This window comes from Rhopilema esculentum, chromosome 10 (genome assembly GCF_057945365.1).
Source record: "Rhopilema esculentum isolate cy_ngs chromosome 10, ASM5794536v1, whole genome shotgun sequence".
NCBI classification, from domain to species: Eukaryota; Metazoa; Cnidaria; class Scyphozoa; order Rhizostomeae; family Rhizostomatidae; genus Rhopilema; species Rhopilema esculentum.
In genome coordinates this window covers 2,852,179-2,876,348 of record NC_142824.1, presented here as the reverse complement: position 1 = coordinate 2,876,348, position 24,170 = coordinate 2,852,179, and the positions used below count along the sequence as shown (strand labels likewise).

Below are 24,170 nucleotides of genomic sequence, written 5' to 3'. Positions count from 1 at the left end.
TATTCGTATTTCTTTTTGACTATGCCATTGCCTCATTTCTAAGCAGACCAAATGGCTTTGCTTTGCGCTTGCTGGCCTGCAACGTTAGCTATCAATGTTTCATGTTGAGTTTGTATGTTTTAAGAAAGCTATAAGACATGGATCTCAATGGCTAGGCCACTGCATTGGTTTCTCTAACGACTTGAAATTAAAATAATTGTACGCTAAATGAATACAACTTTTTAATAAAGATTTATTTTTATTTAAGATGAGGATTCTTTCCATCACCAGCTTTCCATTACATTTCTCTTCAACATATTTTGTTTACTTCTCGGCGCAAAACTGTTATTGTTTGGCAGATTTGATTTACCACTTTCTTGTTATTTTTTTGTAATTCCTTCAGATTAAATCTGCCTGTAAATGGTGACTGGCTTTTCTATGTAAATAAACTTTAAAAATTGTACAACAGATTTCTGCAGAATCTGTTAGGATCTGTGCTGATAAGAGGCATTCATAAATCATTTCGATTGAAGACTTTTTAATTTGTCTAAATTTTTCTTGATTGCGATGCTCTGACTGCATGCGCAGATAAAAGATTTTGCAGAGGCAAATGCATAGTTCTTTCTTAAGATATTTTTAAACTGCAGCAATAAACTTGTATAAAAAATGGAAGAATATCGCAACTACGGTGTTTCGTTTGTTTTAGAAGCTAACCAGACATTTTATATACCTGTTGCTTTTGCGACTTGAAGCACGATAACGCATGCTCAAAAACTATGCAGATTTATAAAGAAATTTATACTTATAGAGAGTTGATTTGAATTTAGATAAATGTATAATTTAAAAGAAAAATAAGCGAAAATAAGCAACTTCAATAGCATAGATCCAGCTTAACTTCACGCATAACTTATAATATTTGCTCAAAACTTTGAATTATCACTATTAATGTCTAATTAGCCAGCACAGTTAGCAGCAATGTTAAACTAATAAGGCAATTTGCTAGTCTAAATTTTCTCTCTTAATTTAAGAGTTATTAATTTTTCCACTTTCATATGCCTGTGAATATCACCAAGGCCTTTCCCTTTAATTTTGAAATCAAATCGCCTTTATGTTTGAATTTTTAAATAGCAACTTATTAATGATGTCTTCAGCCTTTTCGGTCCTATTAGAACAGCTCCATATCAAGCATTATCTTGCTTAACACAGGTTAAAATAATATTTATATCACTAAATTTTGGGAAGTAACTTTGAAAATTAACCCAAAGGATTAAATTCAAACAGTATGATCCGCGTTTTCTTCATAAACCTAGACGATAGTGCAAATGCAGGATTCTTCCAAACTGCATTGCGCATTGATTCGTCTTCTGGCATCCATCTGCCTCAAAAGCCAATTTGCTAGACGCTCTTTACTCAGTAGCAGGATGCTAGACTGCCTCGCAACGGTATGATGCTATTATCAACACGGATTACACTCCTCCTTATTATTGTCTCCATAATGGATCAGCCAGGTTTCTGCATCATTTTTAATGTCATTTTGACTCTGGTATTGTATGTCAGCTCAGAATATAAAATTTCCAAGCTGTCCTTGTTCTCTTAACTGCAAGTTAGCATTATCTGTTTTGAGTCTCTTCCACGCTGTTTGGTTCTTCCTATGTAGGAGAGGCAAATTTTGCAATTTGTTAGAATTATACATTTTATATCACCATATCACACTTTGCATCATGCAATGTGTTTCAAGTGTCTGATGTTCTGCCTCTTTTTTGGTTTTTATCGACCTCCAGCTTGCAATTTTTAGGCCTTTGGCACAAACATTTTGTGTCGTGAATCTTTCAAATAACTTTCCATAAGTTTGCAGTGTCACATTCATTGCTCTTCTTAGATCAAATGCTTCTTTATCAACTCCAAAACTGTATTCTTTAACTCAAAGCTTCCGTAAACTAAGAATGTGAAGAGAGCTATTCGCAACAATGTATGGCATATGTCCCTTCTAGTTTACCTGACGGGTTATTGATGGAATTTTCTTACTTACGTGGTACTATTCTCTATTGGACGTTAGAATATCGTATATGGTATAAAGTTATGTCTTTCATACAGTCTATGCTGTACTTTATGATCCATATGATTCACGTATTCTTTCATTGCTTACTAAATAAGCAAGAATATTGGCAGTTGCATTTGTGATTCAGTAACAGAAATTGCGTGTGTTTATGTACAAATAGCGATTCTAAAGGGCAAAATGGTCATAAACTTTTAATCTTGTGGTCTTAAATTGATTTTATTGATTTGTTTCTATAAGCCTTGTAAAGTACATCTTATCACTAAACAAAAACAAACACTAGATTTTGTATTTTAGTCCAAATATGTGTTTATTATCAATTTCAAAAAGCTTGACACCATACCAGAAATGTATATAAGTTTTAATTAGAAATTTAGAACAAGAAATCATCGTTCAAATTTCTTGAAAAGTTTGATGCAGAAAGCATTTGAGCGTCTATAATACTCTCTTTGCTTGTATTAAAGCGCTGCCTTTTTTCAAACGTGTTTTATGGCAGTATCTTTTTTCATCTGTGCAGCCAAAGCATACAGTGTACCCCTTTATGGACTTTAATACACCAACTATTCTGTCATCTTTTCCTTTAAAGTGACATTGTCAGCTCAATTTACAGAAACTGTACTAAAAAGTGGGCTTTCTTTCTGACAATTTTGTCAACAAAAAGTTCATTCTGAGTCTCGTTACATTATCCTGAGCTTTCCTCGACAATTTGGATTTATCAACTGTAAATTTTGCCGCCTTTTATAAGGTATTCCTGATGTTAATTCTGTCTCTGGGTTGATAATTGATTCGGACATTTTTATTGTTTACAAATGTTATGGAAACTTCTGTACATTGCTTGTTTAAAGTTGAGCCTTCTCAGTATTATAGAGCTGCAGTGATTTTCACTCCACTGTACCCAACGTTATTAAGATCGCTATGAAGTTATTTCCATTACAGTTTTAGACCCTAGTTTCTTTAAAGTTGATAAGCAAAGATTTGTAAAGTTTCAAAGCAAATTTTTTCATTGTTCCTAGGAAAAATCTATGTTCCGTTGTGTTAGGATTAATCTTTTACAATATGGCAATTGTTTCCCTTTGCTGAATATGTAAAAACATGAATAACTAGACCGGAGGTTCTTAAGCATTTATTTGTGATCATTATTTGACGTTTGATTTCAAAATAAGCTAAGTAATTGCACCATTAGAATATCAAAATAGATTAATGATAGACTTCGATCTTGGCAGAAGTCCAAAGCTGTCGAAGGATATCACATACTTTAGTGAATGACATGAAAAATAATTTTATTCGCTAAGGTATCTTTATAGATTCGTAGTAATAGATTAGATAGCTAAAGCCTTAAAAGATCAATGCGGAACACAAATGTTTACGAAGATGCAAGAGGTAAAATGATTTGAAATCTTTGGAACTTGTTCATATTTGCTGCTCAAAATATCTGCAGGAAAAGTCGATTCATATCCAAAAATTCTAACACTGTATATAATTATGTATCAAAATACATTCTGTATCATATTTATTGAAAGGAATCCACAAAGTATTGCTGAATTCATACGAAAATTTTTTGAATAATGCCGTCAAAAATGTCTAGGTAACATATAACTTACTAAAGGAAATATCGCACAATAAGCTTTTGTTACTTAATGCTTGGTAACATGCGGACAAAAGATCATATTTGCTTGCGTTGGAGATTTTTTTAATAAGGTTCACCTAAATTTGTAGATAAACAGAGAAACAGAGAAGATTGTTTGTTAAAGTCTAGAAAGTGAAAAATTTTCATAATTTTAAATGACTGTTGTATCTCCCCTTGGTTGGTTTCAATTATCACAATGCGTTAAAAATTATCCAAATTTGTTTGTTGTCGGATAATAGCACCAAAATTTGTTCCACTGAATATTCTGAGTACATTTTTATTAAAGACAAAAATGCTTCAAAGATAATAGAAAACAAAATGATTAAGAGAAAATCCCTTTTTATAGATAATTGGCTTATCAAAAGATTTCGTTTCATTATTCACTGATATCTTTTTCCTACTCTCTGTCATGTTTTTTATCATAATGTCTAACAAATATAACTGCAACTTAAGTAAAATAGCGAAAAGGAATGCCCAAACCAACCAATAAGTTCTTTGTTTATTAAATTACTTATTATGTTTGCTGGCTTAACTAGTCATTCTATTCTGCACGGCACTTGCAGATTGAGTGATAAATTTGAAAAAAAACTTTAGTCTTTTCAGTCTAATCCGCAAAATGTCTTGAATATGGCCTCTTCTCCAACCAGCAGTTAATTGTTGCTGTGCAACGGAAAATGACTAGGGTTCTTCTAAATATTCCATTTACAGAAGGTTTTTTTGCACTGGTATTTGGCTACGTATGACTACGATTTTATAGACATGGTTTAAATGTTTTATAAGACTCTTGTAAGAACTAATTAGCTCACAGTCTAGCAACTAAGATTTGTGTATCCATGCACTTTAAGGCAAAAGCAGTTTGTTATTAAGTGTCACCAACCCTTCTAAATCTACGCTTGTCGATCCAATATTCAATATTTTAGAACAAATGCATTGGTGTTAAAAATCTAAGAATATCCGTTTTGATGATAACCTCTCGGATAGGACTTTCGACTCTTCTTTAGAATGTGCACACATGTTTTGCGTGCTATGCATCGTGGAATAAAGTTTAAAATAATCACAAATCTTTGTATATATACGTAATGATGCAAGCAACTGGAAAAAATTATTCCAGTTACTTTATGTAGACAGTCACTAATAAGCAATCAGTTCTGTTATATTTAACAATCCATCGCAGAATAGTTTGCCTCAGCTGCCGTCCGTAAGTCATTTTTGCAAGCATAGAGAAAAAGCCCGCACTACTCTCCAAAATAAAGCCAGCACAAAGAAGGATTCTCGCAAAACCTCTCGGCCATGCACATTTAATATTTCTTTATCTTGCTGACAAAATTTCAATTTATGAAAAGACAACTGAAATGTAGACTTTGACAACAAACAACAATTTCAGCCAATGAACACCGATGTTTTCTTCGCATTTTTGGATAGTGCAAAAGACTCTAGCCGTAAGCATCGGCGAGAGTCCTGAAAACTTCATTCCTAAAGTTTGTAGCTTTGTAATTTTGAAATATTGCATTAATTTGAAAAGATTTTGGTAACTTCAAAATATTTTGGGAAAATCGTTTCCAGCGTGTCTTTTTCTGTAGAGAGAGAAATAGCCGAGGTGAAGTAAACAACATACCAAAGAGGGCCCAATTGCAAAAATATCATACCAGAAACCTTCCTTGCAATTCTAAGTTATATATTATTCTGTATCAAGTCTTTAGCAGCCAGAATATCCGTAGTAGCAGCCAAAATATTTCGGTTATTACTCTCAATATCTTGATCTTTGCGGAATTTCTCGATAGCTTCAAATACCATGATTGATACGTCAGTGGGAAGTCGAATGCTCTACCTGCTAAACTCGCATGATATTCTATACTCGAAAACCTTTCAATAATAAAATATTGTTCTATTTTGGCACAAAAGATTAATCGTCGAGTAAACTTAATATTATTTGCTCAAATCACTGCCGAACGTTGCCTTCAAAAGTATAGCATTTGCTTTTTCAAGCCTTGGATGCGCCTTTCAGATTGACATTCTTATTCTTTTAATATTCGTCCGCATTATAATTTCGCTATTTTCTATTCATTATCTCGAGTACTTTTAATCAAACTATATAACTGAAGGATAACTTTGTATTTTCTGACACGTCAGAGATACTCCCTTATCGGAGTCTACTATCACAGATAATGAAAACCTAGACGATCTTGCTTGCCAATCTCATCATATTCAAATTTCATTTTCGTTCTTTGGTGAATTTCATATCCTGAATGAATGTAACTTCTATTCATTCCTTCACTCTAAAGCCCTCTTCATATGATTTTCAGTCAGTCTTCTCTTAAGATGTATACGTAATTTAATTAATTACAAACAGTCCTTGTACACTTTCTTCTCCCATTTTGTTGATAAATTTTTTTGGGTTAGTAATAAGTACTTCTGCACCATCATTCTATTCAGGCTCCGGATTATCAAGCTTTTCCTAAGTCACGTTCTATTAAGCTCCTTACGATCAATTATTTCGTTGCTAATGTTTGCCAAAGTTCAATAAATTATGAATCTTTATTTAAACTGGCTTCTTATTGTCTGGCTCTGTTCTTAATGCATTTTGTACGCTTTGTTGTAGATGACATCTTTATAACAGGCTTTCTGGTGCAAAAGACACAACGATTTTTGCAATTTTGGTTCTTTTCAACTTCTCTTTTATGTATATCTAACGATCTGCCAATCTTCTCTGTCTTTGGATGCGCAATGGTTTTAAAGAATTTTTAGAGAGTACGCATCTTTGTATATTGATATGAATGGACTCCCTAAAGGCTCACTACGGTATCCTTTGCTCTTCGCCTTTTCTAAACTTCTACTATTTTCATAGATCACCTAGTTATATCTTATGAAAGAGTATCGATACGACCTTAAATATACTAATAAAGTTTCTGGAATGCACCATTTTTATCCCTTTTGCTCTGAGAAATTTAAATGCTTTCATCTTGGTGACTTTTTGGAAGAATGCTGTTGAACGTAATTGTAAGACCATGTAACAGTATTCGGCCACCTTCAGGATGCGTTGAAATTAGGCAGCGCATAATCAAACCAGTGCTTTGTCTAATTTGCTGTACTTGTTTACTTGAAATTTCGCTCTGTTGATTAAGACAAAAATGAAATGAAAAATGCCACTTAAATTGGACACACTTGAAATTGTGGTTTTTTTAATTGAGATAAACGAGGCTTGCCTCATCACTGTGTTGAACCACTACATGTGGCGGAATTTAAGACATTTTTAAGCACGTTAACTCTTTCCGAATACTTGTCATAATATTTTTCTTTGTCTTACCGCGTAGAAGCAAATCTCTTTGTTTACATGTTGCTGGGCTGGACGCTTAAGAACCAGGTTGAAATTACACCGTAGTTTAATTAGCAAGGCCTTGCCTTGAAGCTGGCTGGGATTTCTCATCAAAGTTGACCTCTTTTACAAGCCACCCAAGCTGAGAAATGTCTGATCTGTTTTCGTTTTGCAATTAAATGCAAAGAAAATTAATTCCTTTTGTTTTTGATTGTTTTTATTCCGTTTAGATTAATTGTTCCTACACTTTATCTAAAATTCATACCTTTTTTATTCGAAGAAAAAAGGAATTTTTTAGCCGATCTTGATAAACAATTAGTTACATGATAGATAATGTGATACCATTTTTGTTGATCTATGATAAATTCTTGGATAACATCTTTTTGGGATTGCTTTTGGCACATGCTTTTATAAGAACATCCCTTATAAAAACATCAGGCTGAGATTTGCCTAAAAATAAGTGCAAAATTAAAAACAAGGCAGGCTGAAATTAACAAAACTCATAAAAAACCAGCAAAAAATTGAGAAATGCAAAATAGCAACAGATGAACAGAAATCGATAGGCAAAATATCATTAGTTACTTTATGAAGCACATGTTAAGTCCGCTATGCATAGGAAATTCAGTTGCGGAAATAAGAAAAAAAATAAGAAAAACAAGAGCCTGAAATTTTGAGAACAAAGAGAAAGACCAGGGTGAAGCTGGCGCCAAGTTTTATTTTTAAAAAACGTGTAGCTATATGTCGAAGGGGAACGGGCTATTTTTAAGAAGGTGGTAGTTATGAATTTTGAATCTTTAAGTATTCAAACTAAGAAAATTAAGAGATCTTCGTATCACTTTTATGAGCTCTAGTTTTTTTGAAGTAAATACTATGTTTAGCAACCAAGAGAACGGCTCATTTTCAATCCATGCTTTCCTTTATAACAAACTGAACGGAGAATTTGAATAAGCATTCTTGCCTATTCTTCAAGATATTTGACTCGCTACATCTTTTTAACTTTCTCTTGATTTGCGTATCAAATGCCAAGGGTGTCCTTCTCACCGCTTTTCAGAAACCGTCGAAAAGTGTCAATTCGCAATGTTATCTTCGAGACGCTTAGCACGACCGAAACGCTATAATTATGCTGCAAGATGACTGGTCTGAGCTTTTATGCAAAATTTATATGTAAAATCAATATTATATACATCTAACATTTATCTGTCAAGCTTTGCCTTGTTCTGATTTACGTGGCTGAGCATAGAAATGTCTTCTATGCAAAATGTGACGATCTTGGCTTATCTTTTCAATATCTCCTTGTTTTCCATAAGGCCATGGATTTTGGCTCATCTTTGTCCTGCTCAAATCATTAAGATGTTATATAACGTTTTTCGTATAGTAAATCTGAATGCGGATCTTTTGTCCTCTTAAGGTGGTTTCCTCTCTTTGATTTTGCGATTGATTACAACTCCTAGTGGTTCTTCGAGGTTCTATGAGCTACGAAACGCCCGAGAACCATGACAAATAAAATCCAGGCTGTGCGCAGACCAAATGAGTTCACGCATTTCTGACTATTTATACTCTCTCTGCTCTATTAGCAGCACCATCTCCATGACACCCCTGGACACTCCCTCTCTCCTGATGTTTGGAGACTGTTGAAAGCCCTGGTTAAGGGTACTTGTATTGCATCTATGAAGCTAAAGCTCTAAGAAACTTTCAATGCAGAGGATTTCCATTGTCAACTACTTTTGTTGTCTTTTGCATCTAACTTGTAACGCACCCATTCAGAATTGCATGCAGACTTTTTCGATCACTTTCCAATCAGGACTGGAATTTAAACTTTCTTTGAAAGCTCAGCAATTTGCTTCTTTGACACATACATAAATCGACATTTTAGAGCTTTTGAAAACCAATTTTTGATATTTATTGGGCTGAATAAACGTAATATCAATTTGCCCTGTGTAACATAACATAAAAAATGAAATTTTTACAAAGTTCAAGTCATGTGTTGCTGTAGCAATGTTTAAATTTTGTGTTAGCATATAGCATGCATTAACCACCCACACTTTAAAATTTTAAACCAGGAAAAGGTCACTTTGGGCGTACTCTAGACAAAACTAGTTAAAAATATCTTTGAATTTCATTACAGATTATTTGGTTTGAAGTCAGAGCTGTAAAATGAAATTTTTTGAAGCCTTTGTTAACTGACTTGACCGCTCAAATCAATTTTTAAAATCATATCATATCAAACTACAAGTCCTATCATTTTTACCTATAAATATTTACCAAGCTTTTTACCAAGTAATAAAATAAAATTTTTATTTTAAGCAATAAGAACTAAATCTGTAACTGTCCACTTATATCTTTGGGGAAACATTTTCTGTCCCCAGCATGATGAACTAGTAGCTGACAGTTCAATCCGAGACTTTCAAGAAACTATAGCAATAACTAAAGATTTGAAAATGATAGCATTGAAAACCGCAAATTTATTGCTTACCCTAAAACTTTGAATGGGCCGCACTGATAGCCTGCGTGCCGACTCTCAATTTTTCTACGTACTGATGACTCTAAGAAATACTTTTACTAAATGAATGGCGGTCTTCAGAGCAGGAAGAGCCTAGTTGTCTCTATTCTGAGAAATGAAAAACCCCCTTCTGCTATTCTACTCAGCATTTTTCTAGCCCCACAATCTGTTCCTTTTCCTTAAGATGTGTCGAACCATTAAAAAGCATATCCTGTGTTATCTTGTTTTGTTTACATCTAAAAAACCAAAGTTAAAAAGCCATCACATGAATAAGATATAAAATCTGCTGCCTAATTGTTATTTCTGAACCGGATTTTGATGCTACATTATTCTAATCATCCACAAATAATAACAATCTTCATTAGAACTATAACAAACTCTAAAGTAGGGATTTGTACCAAATTCTGTTTAATTTCTTCTCACCATTTTCTGTAACTCTATACCTGCGGAAATACCCTCTACTTCTTGATAAAACTAAAGGGGAGAAATCCATCACTACACAACTCTGATTGTATTACCACATCTGATCAAGGCACGCTACAATACCTCACTGCAAGTTAATCTATCGGATTTAGTAGCATAACTGGTATTAAGTCATTGTGTTAAGCAAGATCCATTTTGAAACAGCTAATCTGTTCTGAAATGAGAGATTGAGTTGGTATTGCCCATACAAACATTGAAAATCTTTTCTGAATATTCTAGAAAAGCAAGGAAGGAGTTTATTGCTTATCTTGCATTGCAAATTAATGATTGTTTTTAAACGGAAAGCACTACAATCATTATGAGCATTTTCTTTGTCGGAAAATTTCCTTTTTTCTGTGCCAACCGTTAATACTCCTTTTCTAAGTTGCTCAACACGCAGTTCACTGCCTAACCTTTAATCTAATTGTTCAATATTTTCGCCCAGTTTGCCTCACAGCTACCCACAACCATTCAAGAATCCAAAAGACTACCTTATGTATTGGCTGAACTTATAACATAATTACGAATCATCAAAGAGGCTGCATATGTGCGGTATGTTACGATCAGCGTTCCAGGAAGAGAAAACGCTGCCCGTCTAAACGCTGACTTCAAGTTTTATGTGCCGCTATATGGACTCGTTACAAGATCCTTTGAAAGAGCATGTTTTACTGCATAATTTTAAACATTGAAACGGTTTGAGGCCAAGAAAAACGCTTTTGCTATCTATCAGTATGTTTGGTTTCGTCAATGAGTGATGGCTATCTGTGTAAATGTAACAAATGAAGAAAAAAGCAGAGCTTTTCGTTATTGATTTGAGTAATATCTAGGAATTTTCTTATCTAAAAACTCGTAATACCATAAACAGTTCTCTGACTAAGCGGCTGCTGGCCTTACCGACATGATACCGCTAAAATTCTTTATAATTCCGCTCGATTAAAGCGCAATTCTGCATTCAAATTGCATGTATCAGTCTTTTTGGCATTTTTGATTGCAGCAGAATCTTTTTTTTCGAATTCTTGTTTCCTTTAGACTACAAAGATTACTGTTTACCGGTCTCTCATAGCGTGCTCGATGTTATTTAGGCAGAGCTTTACCAGCTTAGAACTACCCTGTTCAAAACACTAAATAGTGTATCTTTCAGACTATATTTTCTACCTCCTTTCGACGTTTTTCTTCTGAAAAAAAACGTTTGATCTTTTAATTTTTTGGTAGCTTTATGCAATCTACCACACTGAGTACTTTCTTGTTGCTTAGAATGAAAGCTAAAATACGTTTGGGCAAATCATATTTTCAAGTTTCTTGAATTCACATCTCGTAGGTATAGAGTCTGTAGAATAAATTCTCTGATGACATCCAAAGCTTCTAGATTTTAAAATTGGTTATCCACCTTTTTCGTAGTTTTTTTTTAAAATTTCACAGAACACCCCAAAATATACGCAAAAATGCAAAGTGTTAGAATCCAGTTTTTGCGGTAATTTTAGCTTACAACTGACCTGCTATTTTGTCTGTGTCCTTAGAAGCTGATTGTAAATTATAATTGAGCTCAGATATGCTATCTCAAAATTTTGCGATTCCTGCTATTCCTGGAAAGACAAGTTAAATTTTAGGTTTTTGTTTTAGATAAAGCTAGCTAACAATTTTGATATGATTTCTCAGGAACTCCATAACTAATTTTGTATTCTTCATTTTTTCTATTCCTTTTCGATACAATCAAAGTTTTTAGGTAAATTTTACAAAAACCATATTGTTTATAAAATTCATTTGTGTGTAGACGAGGCTACTTCTTGTTGTAGTAGAAATCTAATCCTGGCATCATTTGCATACAATAGGCTTCGGGACACAAAATTACAGCTATATGAACCTTGCAGTAATCAAGAGGTATCTACGTGAATCCTAAATAAGGCTCAAACCAATATCTGAGTTTGCTGCAGACCCAGGATATTGTTTGCAGAACAACCAGTTTTCATAGAAGACTCGATAATGTTTAGAAATGTACCTATACCCGAGGTTAAATATCGTCAAGAGCCTGAACAAAGTTCCAAATATCCATAAATAAAACGCTGGCTGAAGTCGCAAAGAATCTTGTGTCTGTCGTAGACACCCAGTGTTCATTATCGCATTCCTTTTAAATGGCGCAAGTTTTCACACACCTTCAATTTCACACGTCAGAAGGACGGCTTTGAAGCCTGATAAAGTTTGATAAAATGACTCAGAGATTTAGCGACTGGATTTATAATTAAGGAAGATTTAGGGTATTAACGGTTTTGAAGATATGCGCTAAGTTTGAAAAAATGTACACGCTTAGTTCTTATTCACAAATCTTTGTCTCTTTGCATCTAATTTTTGCGCCATGGCTTAATGGTACTTTCAAAAATGGTACTTTTTACATATGCATAGTTTTATGTACATGTTTAAGATTTCTACATTTCTTTGTTTCTTTCTTTCTTTCTCTTTTTTTCTACATTTTCTACATTTTCCATATTCCACTAATTTCTAATCAGAGTTTTACCCACATTATCAGTATAAAGAGCGATAACATCCTAATCATTAGGACGATAAGATCTCGATCAAGCTTTAAACGCAGTATTAGTAGCTATTTTTATAAAGAATGATATTTTATACTTGTAGCTATATTGCATATACATTATAGACACAGTATTTATAAAAGCATCGGTCACTATTTTTCTCCACTCCAATACTCTGAGCATCTTCTATGCACTGCAAACCTTCACTGTTATGTTAGCCATTCCATGCTTCGCAAATTCTGTGAAAAGAGAACTTTTTGTACCATCATGTCGCCTTAGCATTTTCTCCTTCAGTTGTTTATTCTTTAATGAAATCTCCACTTGCGCTGCTTTAGAACCTTGATCTTCATCACTATTTTACTTAGATTGTCCGCATAGTTAGTGCAACAATTGTCCGGACATATAAGGAAATTTTACCGAGGGAAAGTTTCGTTTCTATGATTTTAACCAATAAAATATCTGGCTTGATCAGGTTTGTTATTGTAGTAATGACGTATGTAATGAACACAGGGGTTAAAAGGAGTAATTAGAATAAATTGCGAGCATGTCAAACATATTTCAAAGTTGCAGATCTTGTTTTGACTGAAAGAGAATATTTTCCTTCATTCCCATATCAACCCAAAGAGTTTATAGTTGTGATGGTATTTCAAGACAGGATTTTAATTTTTCAGGATATGTTTACCTGTTTTTAGAAAATTCCGTAGTTTATCGCCTTTTGCGTGCGATTAAATGTTCAAGATACGTCTCAACGATATTTCTATGATATATTTTTACAGCAAGTAAAGGGCCGGTAATGTCTAACTCTTGTAGAACAGAAATAATGTAAGGCGAAGATAACACATGAAAGTACTTATTGGCTGATAATAGAAATCTTCGTTCACATTGTAACGTCTCTTCTGCAAATTTTGGATATCGTTGTTTATGAACGTATATTTATCTTCAAAGTCGCATAAATTCTCAAGAAGTTTGAGCGTTGCACATAAGTTCGATCATAACTGCTGGTACTTGGCAAAGAAAGGCAAGAAGCAATTGATTTTTCTTTCCATTCTGAAACTTAACGGGCAACTTGCGATTCTGCTTGCTATTAGGGGGATTTGAAAACAGGAGCAAGGATGTTGGTCACTCTTAGTCCAACGAAAAGTATCCAAAAATTGAATCTATGTTGAATAACTTAGCAAACATGGTTTTTTGCGAATATGAGAAAATGGTTTGTAAATGAGAAGAAGCTTTAAAGTTGTACTTTTTTCTATCACTGCCTTGAAGAATTTGCGATTAATTAAGTTGGACCAACGGATGAAAGAAAAAAACTGGTTTTTTCATGGCCTAAAAATCATCAACGCTGTCCCTTTTGTGTCATTGGTTTTAAAGAAGGAAATGTCTATTCCAATCTGACTTCAAATCGGCGATTAGCCATCTTAAGTCACCACTCCATCCACAAAAGCTTGTTTTTTATACTGTTTGTTTTTTCTCTCTGAAACCTCTTACTTGTAAGTTTTGCAAGAACGAATGTTTTATTCGCGACTTTTTACCTCAATTATGCGTTTTTTTTTCTATTCTGTCACATCTGTTTCTCATACCATAGATCAAAAATCCAATTGAAGAATAAGAACTCAACCTAATGCAACTACATAATGGTTCGAAAACTCTTTCCGCCAATAACTCTTTACTTTTTCTCTGAAAATTATTCTAACCACGCGTCTATGTACTTTGCTGTTGCAGTCATTTCAGATACCGGCAGAGACAAATGTCTCTGCCGATATGTTTTTGTTAGTAATATATCTATATCGTCTCTTTGCCCGTCAGATTTTTGCACGCAATTCCTCAACACGTCCCAAAAATAACAGCACATTGTTTGGTTAATAATGACACAGTTTCTTTTTATTGTAGACTTTTGTGACGCTCATTTTTGATTCCCAGCTCCTCCAGAACTTAAACATGGGCGGTTGTGTAATCTTGTCAAAACATGATTCTTCTCATTTAAAAGGCCTACGAGTATATTCTTCGTGACTTACTGTAACACAGTTGTAACATTTACCTAATCAATAAAATTTCTGGAAACAATAAGCCCTTCACTTATGTCTCAAAATGGCTAAAATTTATTATTTTTTAAATCTTTTTATTTGAAAGGATTTGCAGAAAATACTTCACTTTCATTAGAAATTACAAAGTTTTTAACTGTGGAGACTTTGTCGTCATTTTACTTGGCAAGTTAAATTGCATAAAGCAAAACAAAATGTCTAGGATTAACTAACTCAAAAGTGCTTTTAAAGTAAATTAAAATAGTTTGTAAAGGGATACTACGAAGTCTAACCTAAGACACAAAAGTAATTTCATTATTCTTGGTGACATTTTAAATGGAACAGTCTAAAAGAGATTTAAAAGCATCGATTGATGTTAACTGTTAGAATGTTACTAAAACCAATAAACTTTCCACTAAAATGATCAAATTAAGAAGTATATTGCACATTCTGAAACCTAGCGCATTTATGGTTTACAGCATTAAAAGATTGCTTTTCCAAGATGATTTTACCTCTATAATCTTCAAGATTAATTCTTTATTAGCAGAGATTTGTCAGGTCTTTAAATGACAGTATACGCTATCGTATCTAGAAATCAAACTCTGTTTTATTTTGGAACGGTTTTGTAAGTAGTTAACCTGAAAATAATCGAACGATTTATCCTAAAAACCATGACTGTTAATGACATTATTACTATTTGTAAACCGGCAGTTCAATCAAGTTATTTCTAGAGAGCTCGAAAGATCTTTGCTCGAAAAGCAGCCCTTTTGTGTCAAACCCAACACTCACCAATTCATCTAACCTCTTGCACACAGTTGATGTTTGCATGGATATATTGTGCTTCATTTCCTAGTTTGATATCATTGCAGTGATTTCTACAAGACTGCAAATACAGCAAACTGAGGCGATGTTTCTATCTTGAGCTTCAAATCTTTTAAAACAATTCCTTTGTACTTCAAAATTTGAAAATAGCACGGAAAGGGAAAAAAAGCATACCAAAGTATTTTTTTCCACGCCCTGTTTCCGTTTTTCGTTTTATCTTGGATTTCTTTAAACTTCAAATCTGAAATCTTCGCAGTTCATCCGAATACATTTATATATTATTGTCTGTTTTGAAAATGCTTGAAATTTCAAATAATGTGTTTCCTGTTTCATGAGCTTGCAATACGCTTCCAATCATTTAAATGTGAATAATTTCAATTTTTTTCTGCAATACTAGTTGTGCATTTCCAATCTTTTTTCACTTGCATTCTTGAAAATTGAAAAACATGCATCAACTGCTATAAAAGTATTTTTATTCAAAAAGGTCTTTTTATCAAATGGAATGCCCTGCCGTTTTTGATGCCGAAAAATGTTGTTTTTGCAGCCAGTTTCTAATTAACTAATTCCAAAACCATCAGCATATTAGTTGCAATTCTATTTTTATTTAAATCGCGCAAAGATCTCGTTATTAACATTTTATCCGTTGCTTCTATCAGTTGAACCCGATGAGCAAGTCTAAAACAAACAGTTCCCTCTTGAAAGTTTTAGTGTATCTTTTATCTGGTGTTTGTTAAAACAGGTTATATTCCAGATTACACCAGATAGACTTGCTTTCTTCGTCGTGTAACATCATCGAGACAAGAACATAGTGCTACACTAGATTTCAATCAAGAGCAAAATGTTTTTGTATATTCCTATCTACTTTAAATATTTCTCATTCTTTGCTGTTTAAAGGTGGATGATTCTATCTTGAGATATATCATTTCGATACTGTTTTGTGTACAAATTCGACTATGCTTCAGCACAACGATGCTTCAGCGACTGAGCTTTAGCATCAGTCTCATTGTAACATTGTATCTAGACATACTTTCTTACCATAGATAAATTGCAATTTTAATTTTGTCTAGACTCCTTGGAAGTTTTGAAACAAGATGGTTTTGCTGCGTAACAACTGACCTTAGTAGCAATTTTATTTTTAATCAGAACTTCTCTGTTAGCCCCCAAAACTTGAGCATCAATCTTGAAGTAACTGGGTCATGAGTTGATATCAATACGATCTACAGTTCATAGAATGGGATTTGACAGCTTTTATTCCCTAGTCAGAATACCTGTTTTATGTTGCAGTATTTTAAAATAAGTGTTGTCGCTAAAGCCAACGCCTTTCCTCCGCCTAAAGTTGGCTTCTCCCCAATAACCATGTGTGTTATCTTCACCCCATTCATCTATGACATGTCATATATCATCTCATTCTTTAAAACAATGGACTTATATTTACTGGTATTGCGTAATTTTTTTATAGTTTGTCGGTAATTTATAAAAGAGGACCCGTCAAGATTCTTTATCTGCTAAACATCAAGCCAATCACTTTAATGAAAATGGCAAGAACGAGCGTATGTTTTGTCGGATTTTATCTTGTTTTTCTTCGGTTTTTCATTGAATCATCGAACTGTCTTCTGTTTAATATTTGTTTATGTTCCTCGTAGAAGCCAGTTCCGACATGGCCATCTAGTTCTTTGGAGAACTATGACTCCTACTCCAGTTCATTACAATCCGCTTCACCAATCTGCAGAAGCAATGCGCCGATGCCGAAGAATTTGCCAAGCTGTGCCCTAGCCAGACGAAAGGAAGACGAAGGTAAGACTGGGCTTTCGGTTAACATTCTTGTTAGTGCTTTCTTTTACGTAGTCTATTCAACAGATGTTCACGGACATGAGTGATATTGAATGAAATGTAAACATCTAAAGCTCAAAAAAGGCCTCAGGCAAAACTGAGGCAATCAAAGTTACAGATTGAAACTCGCTAACCCAAACTGTAATTCTGGCTACGATATTGCCAATGCTTCTAGATTTTGTAAACGCATCCAAACGGCTGGGATTTATAACACATAGATAATGGACGAATGCATCTGTTGGAGGCATAAGGATAGGTTGGACAACAAACGTAGGGCGCAGGATATACAAGATAACGATCCTCTGAGTATTGTAGACATTTTATGCTTGAAATTGAAATGCCAATAGGTGAAATGGATGAAGAAAAAACGGCTCGTTATCTATGAAGTAGGCCGATTTTATAACCTGCAGATGCTAGGTTTAGATCAGGCTTGAAAAGATAGGGGACTTAACATACGAGTTGACGATCTTATGAGAATTGAATACATGTTATGCTTTAGATTGAAATGCCAATAGGTAAAGCTTCTTTGAATGAAGGAAAAATGGCTCGTTGTCAATGAAGTAGGTCAACTTGAAAACCTGCAGATTCTAAGGATAGATCCGACAACAAAGCATAGGGCACAGGACACACGTGTTAACGATCTTATGAGAATTGAATACATGTTATGCTTAAAATTGAAATGCCAATGGATAAAGCTGCTTTGAATGAAGAAAAAATGGCTCGTCATCAACGAAGTAGGTCAACTTGAAAACATGCAGATACTGTCTGATTTTCAAGTCTGGCACTCAGGTCACGTTGCGTCATCTAAAATATTAGTTTAGCACTCCGTTGTCGAATTGTCTGCAGAAGCACCGATTATTTGCATAGCCTATATCTTTCTATTGCTCTAAACCAAGATGTTATAAGTGTCACTTGCCAAACACAAAGGTATCTTTTCGTTTTATAGGTCATCGAAAGTATTTTAACAAACTCTGTCGTAATGTTTCCTAGCGATTAGTATCTCATTTTCAGCAAAATAATCTTTCGGCTAATTTGTAGAAATGAAAATTTGATCTTTAGAGCTTTTATTTGGCAGTTATTTGGCAGTGTTCTAGTTCAAAGACACCTCAAAGTGATTTAGAAAAGAAAAGTGCCTGGTGCCTCAAAAAATAATTGTTTGTAGAAAAGACATTGGATTATTTTGTCTTTGTTCTTAAAAATATGCAATCCATATAATACTTTGGCTGTAAAATGCAAACGATATTGAGCCATGCAAACGACCTTTCAGAAATATCGGAAGTATGAATCTTTAATCGAAATTGCATTCAAACAGATATAAATTTCTTAAACTACATCAAACAGACAATTTTTCATCATTTTTATTCTTCTGTTCTGCTATTATCTATTATCAAAGGCTAGAAACTCCTGAATCAATCAAAAATTAGATTTTCTGTGTGCTGAATCAGAGTTGTATCTTTATGAATGTACAGTGATCAAATAACTCTTAATATTGTGCTAAAAAAGTAGCAGCATTCTTCAAAATTGTATAAAGGCCATTCTTTCAAAGATTTTCATATTGATTATCACTGAAATGTTGTACGTTTTTTCTTGCTTTAATTATTTGTTTTTGTCAAAGTTTTATTTTCTTTCACCAACAAAAGAAGTGCAAGCAAATCAAGCAAAATCTAAAGAGACTTTTGGAGTACCTGTTTAGAACTATATATATGATATTTTCTATAGATAAATTCTGTGCCTCATATTAAAGAGCATTAACTCCTAAACGTAACATTTTATTAACTTGAGCTTAAATAAGAACTTAACGAATACTAAAATATTAAAGAATGTATTTAAACGATTTAATGGCTCTTTAGGGAATGGATAAACTTCTCTGTCTCGCCATGAAAGCTGGCTTCTAACTCAAAAGCTAACACTGATACCATCGATTAGACTCCTTTTTTCTTTAAAAGAGTGGGAACATTGAGAAAACATTAATGTTTCTTCTAAATCTAGCTATTATTTATGCCATCGTTTAGATAGACTGTCATATTCGTGTTTCGTAATTCAGCCTTCATAACTTGTACCAATCTACGAAACAGCCTCATCCGGTCTGTTAGATAAGATTTTTGGCAAGCAATGAGCCTGAATAGATAGTTTAAAAAGACGCGAGCTAGCATTTGGTTTTCTACAATTTTAGATCATATGTAACGAAATTCTTAACATAAACTAACAACGAATATACTTTGCTTTGACACTTTTCTGTACCAATAGATTCGGATCTGTTGGCAAGTTTTCTAGTCTCGACCGTATATTGTTGAGGGCACAAGAGAATGGCAAAGTAGGAACAGTTCCCAGAAACATTCATGCTATATGGTTCGAGATTCAAACCTAAAGTCATCCACCTTTGTATTTAGTGGTTTGAAGTTTCGTGAATTTATCTGTTTTATCGTTTTTATTTTTGCAATTCCTGCTTATCCCTGTTATCCTTCTCAGCAAATTGAAGAGCTTACCATATCAAGTGGTTTACTGATCAGAAATATCAAGATTTCCTTGCAACTTTGCTTTCTGGTTTTGTGCAGTAGCATAAGCCAAACTTGATTACTTTTCATATCTTTTAAGAAATTTGGCTTTCTGCAATTTGGATTTCTTGATAGGATTTCTCTGTTCTAGCTGCAATTTTATTTGTAATACCGATATTGATTGCAGATACAAGATCAATATCTCCATTCTGTGGCCAGTTTTCTACGTTCTTTGGACATGCGGCGTACAATCTCTTCATAACCACAATTTTTGTCATTTAAGTTAAGCATTCTCAGTAGTGTTTGCATTGTTGGTGCGCCGGTGTCTCCTTCCAATAAAAGTCATAATTTTGAAGTCACGTTTCCTACAAGAGTTGTCACTTACGTTTTAAGGTGTCACTAGTCAAAATAATCTTTCTATACACAGGTTATATTGGGAATTTTCAAGGAATAAGTAGGTCGTTAAGGTAGACCAGAACTACTGTGGACTTCAGATTTCTTGTTATTTGATAAGCATCAGGTTAATTAATTGCAATATGTGTCTTTTTGGAGCATTTTGGCATCGTTTTATTGCCTGTATAAGCCAATGGGCAAAATCATCATTTGTTTGGACGGTAAACGTGGAGACAGTGTTATTTGAAAACTGCATGGCTTGCAGAGCAGATCTGAGCAGTTTTTGTAGCCGTTAGGCATTTTTCACATTCTTGCTTAGATATGTTACCCACTGCAGTCTCAATCGCTATCTATGAGCAATAACTCAACAAGTTAAAGCCACGAGTAATCCTCAGTTGAATAGATATTGTATTTTTCCCTGTTGAGGGTAGAAAGAGAATGAGCTGCAAATGACGGTCTTGGTGAACTCGTAGTCGAATTTGCGTAAAAGACAAAGAAGGTGAAGAGTGAAACTTTTTTGTACTAGATAGATGAGTCAGAGGAAATATTAGATGAAATTTTTTGGCAAGGATTTAAAAATTACTTGGAAAAATTTAATATCCAAACACAAAAATCTAGAAATAACATTGCTGGAATTGGTTATGTTAAAGGAAAGATTCGACTGTGGCTTTTTAAGAGATAAGCGTGTACAGTATCTTGACAGGATTCAAGAATCTGATTTTTGTAGAGACCTCCAATGCATCGCCGAACAAATGCTGATCAAATGAAATTTTATCAGAGTTAATTTCACGAAGGATGTTGAAGAATTTGATTTCGCTAGGGGTTCTTATTTTAGCTTATTTGTATTGTTTGCATTTGGGTGTCAATTGTCATGCTTCAGTTTGGTATTCAAGTCCTTATCTGCTTCTTTGATGCCATTGCAGGCGCGGATCTAGACCGGTTGCACAGGTTTAGAAAACCGGTCAAATTCTAAGGGCTATGTTTCTCTGTGAATCTTTAATTTCTATCCAGAATTTCAGTTTTGACTATTGCTGCATTTCTCCTTGACTGACTACAGTTCTTCCGTTTACATACTGAATTGAACCCCACAAGATTTTGATAGAGTTCCCAGCTTCCTAATTCATCTTTTTTCTCAAAGTACCCAAAGAATTCAAAATCGAGGAAATCAGGAGCCATTCAAAGTGACAGCTTGGAGTATGCTATCTATGCGACGAAATTGAAACCGGTGGCTATTGTTTTCTGAAAACCTGTGAAAGCCGGTGCCCAAGTGTTTCTCTTATGCGAAAAAAACCGGTAGCTAAAAAGCATATTCGATATCGATGTTCCATAGCCCGAAAGTGTGGACCTTTAAAACAAAATGATACAAAATGAAATACGTATGCAAATAAGAATCTGAGGTCTTGTATTGAGGTACTAAATTTTCTTTCTTGGAAAAACTCATGAAAATTAGTTGTTTCGGAAAAATTTTGGAAAAATTGACGAAGTTGCAAGAAGAGGATCAAAGGACCTGCTGAACCGAATAAAATTGTGACATCTTAGATAAAGTGTGGGCAAATTAATCACATTTGCTATTCTCATTAGCAACTTTTAGCAATATTTATGGACCAATAACACACAGGACCGTAACGGGGTAAAGCACCCGAAACCGGTCATAATTTTGGCTGGATCCGCGTCTGCATTGGAAGTAATAGAGAAGAAGGACTTCTGATGTTTGGGCTTCTGAACGAAAGTGGGGTCCCTTGACTCAGATGGGTGTATTTAACTTCCTTTGGTTGGGATTATCGTGCTTACTTCGTATGCTGTTTCCACGCTGTTCTCTTCTCCCGTCCCTCCCTCCCCTTTTTAAATCAAGCGTAGTGTGTTTTCTCTAATCCTTATTTATTCTATTGTATTAGGCTAGGGCCTGTTTACATCACTGGATTCATTTCAAAGTTCTTGTTATTTTTCGTTTAGGAAAACTAGGCTCTTAATTCAGTCATGTTTTTACTTCTCCTCTTACATCTTAGGTAACTAAGGTAGGACTGGTGCATCGGCTCTATGGTGGGAGAAAATTAACTTTTCTTGTCCATTCTCTGCCAGAACCTTTAGCTGCTTGTACTTGAATGTATTAAGCTATATCAAGGTTAGGATTTTGTATGGGTAAGGTGAAGCAACTTGTGCCGATGCACCAACGGCTTGTGATGAGGGAATGTAGCCTCAAGGCCTTATTTGACGAGGGAATGTAGCCTCAAGATCTGATTTGATGAGGGATGTGGCAATGTTATTTCTGAGGGAGGTTTTGCATTTTTATTGATGGAATGCTTATGTCGATGTTTTTCTCCGAGTAAGAATTTAGGTAGAATAAGATATTATTTAGAACTACCAAGAAATCGTCTACTGTTAGTATTAACTAAAAAGATCGTTCACAGGCATTCTTTGAACCAATCAATAACCCCTTTTTACAGTATTTTTTCATCCCTGGTCTAATTTCACTGAGCATAGGCAGCATTGTATCAACAATGTTTACCGTATCAACAATGTGTTAATCTTCTGGCTCACTGGCACTGCAAGCATTATAAAAAAAATGAGGGTGTCGTACGAAGATACTTGAAACGAAATTTTGCCATTAGTGGAACACACTTTGTATCTTATTAACAGCATACCTGCTCTCGGAGCCTATGAATATATTAAGAATTGTGCCTTCTTGCTGATTTTGCTGGCAGAACGTCTCCTGTCACTAATTGTAATGATTTTGACAAAGAATTGCGAATAAATCTTTTGAATATAATGAATATTGATTACCTAGTGCCAATTAAAGATAGCATACAAAATGAGAACAAGTTTTTAATCATTTGATATGTTTAAACATATTTTAGGTTCACTTCTCTCGGAGCGTCTCATTAAAAATTTCCTACAAAATTGTCACTGTGACAACTGGTATATACGATGCAGGATACAAGGAAAAATATTGCCTGCATAATTTCCAATAAAACGTGAAATTTCTCAAAAACGATTAACGTCTCTTTTACCAATTTTTAAGTGACTTTCTCTAAAACTTGATTTGTTTTGAGAAAAGGATAGATATTTTTTCTTTTAACATTTTCACGTTTTTTCTAAATTACATTGCTAAAATTTGTCTGCTTCAAGTTCTAGTTGAAATTATATATTTTTCTCAATTTTTTTTCATCAGCCCCTTTTTAAAAAAAAAAGATATTCGAAACCTGAGCACAAAATTGAATCAAAACGACATGGAGTTTTAAGACAATAATAGCCGCACATTGCTCTTAATTGCACATTGCGCAAAATTGATTTTCAAAACAACATGGAGTTTTAAGAAAATAATAACCGCACATTGTTTCATTATAAAAAATTCTGAATACCAATCGTTTGAACTTTTATTTAGCAAAGTCTAGAACTATATGGAAGAAATATGCATTAAACTTTCTTAACCTGCCAAATGTTTGTTTGCCATGTAAAAATAATCTTTATCTTAAGGCTTATTATTTTCTTTGATGAAGAGACACACGCTTTTTTCATTCTTAGACTTATTATTCAGTTTTGATGTTATTCAGCTTGAAAATCTTCCAATTTATAAGAATACAAACTTTTAGATCCCTAAAGAGATTAAGATACTGATAAATTACATTTTGATCTCCATTGACATGTCAAATATCGGCGGATTCACTGATAAAAGAAACGCTCCCCATCTTTGACCATCACATGGCCATGACGTAAATCATGAGACTTCTATCGTTGTGACACGATTAAAACTGAAAACCTTTTGAATGGGGGATAAATTTGTCGGTTTTAGTAACTTTTTGTCGAGCATGCTAATTTAGCTCTGCCGTCTTAAAGTGCATCTTAATACACATCCCTTGTGCCTTGGCATTTGTGACACCGCCAGCAAGAGTTCAAATCATTCAATCTTTTTCTGTCACCCACCTTTTTATAATAATCTGCAAAGGAGATTCTCTTGTGCTGTCATTTTGTCCTAGACCGTAAGAAGTGCAAGAGGATTTAAAGATAATATATACACGAAGTTCTCATTTATCTATCTTTATCTATAAAAAGAGATGGTTAGCCTAGCTTGATACTTTTAGAGCTAAGCCTCATTTCTGTAGAGAAAGGAGAAGTCTTCGTGCGCATTTGGAGAGCCAAGCAAAAGTGATTT

The 24,170-nt window shown here is 34.1% G+C and overlaps 1 protein-coding gene across 2 annotated transcripts in view; it reads left to right on the top strand.

Annotated features, from left to right (window-relative positions):
- LOC135684700 (uncharacterized) overlaps nt 1-24,170 on the top strand; it is a 52,386-nt gene that overhangs the window by 247 nt on the left and 27,969 nt on the right. The window contains exons 1-2 of one of the 2 annotated variants that reach the window (XM_065200345.2): nt 1-16,852; nt 16,946-17,096. In XM_065200345.2, coding sequence (XP_065056417.1) covers nt 16,832-16,852; nt 16,946-17,096 — 172 coding nt within the window. In that variant the 5' untranslated portion in view covers nt 1-16,831. The remainder of the gene's footprint in view (nt 16,853-16,945; nt 17,097-24,170) is intronic. The other variant, XM_065200338.2, reaches the window with a different exon arrangement.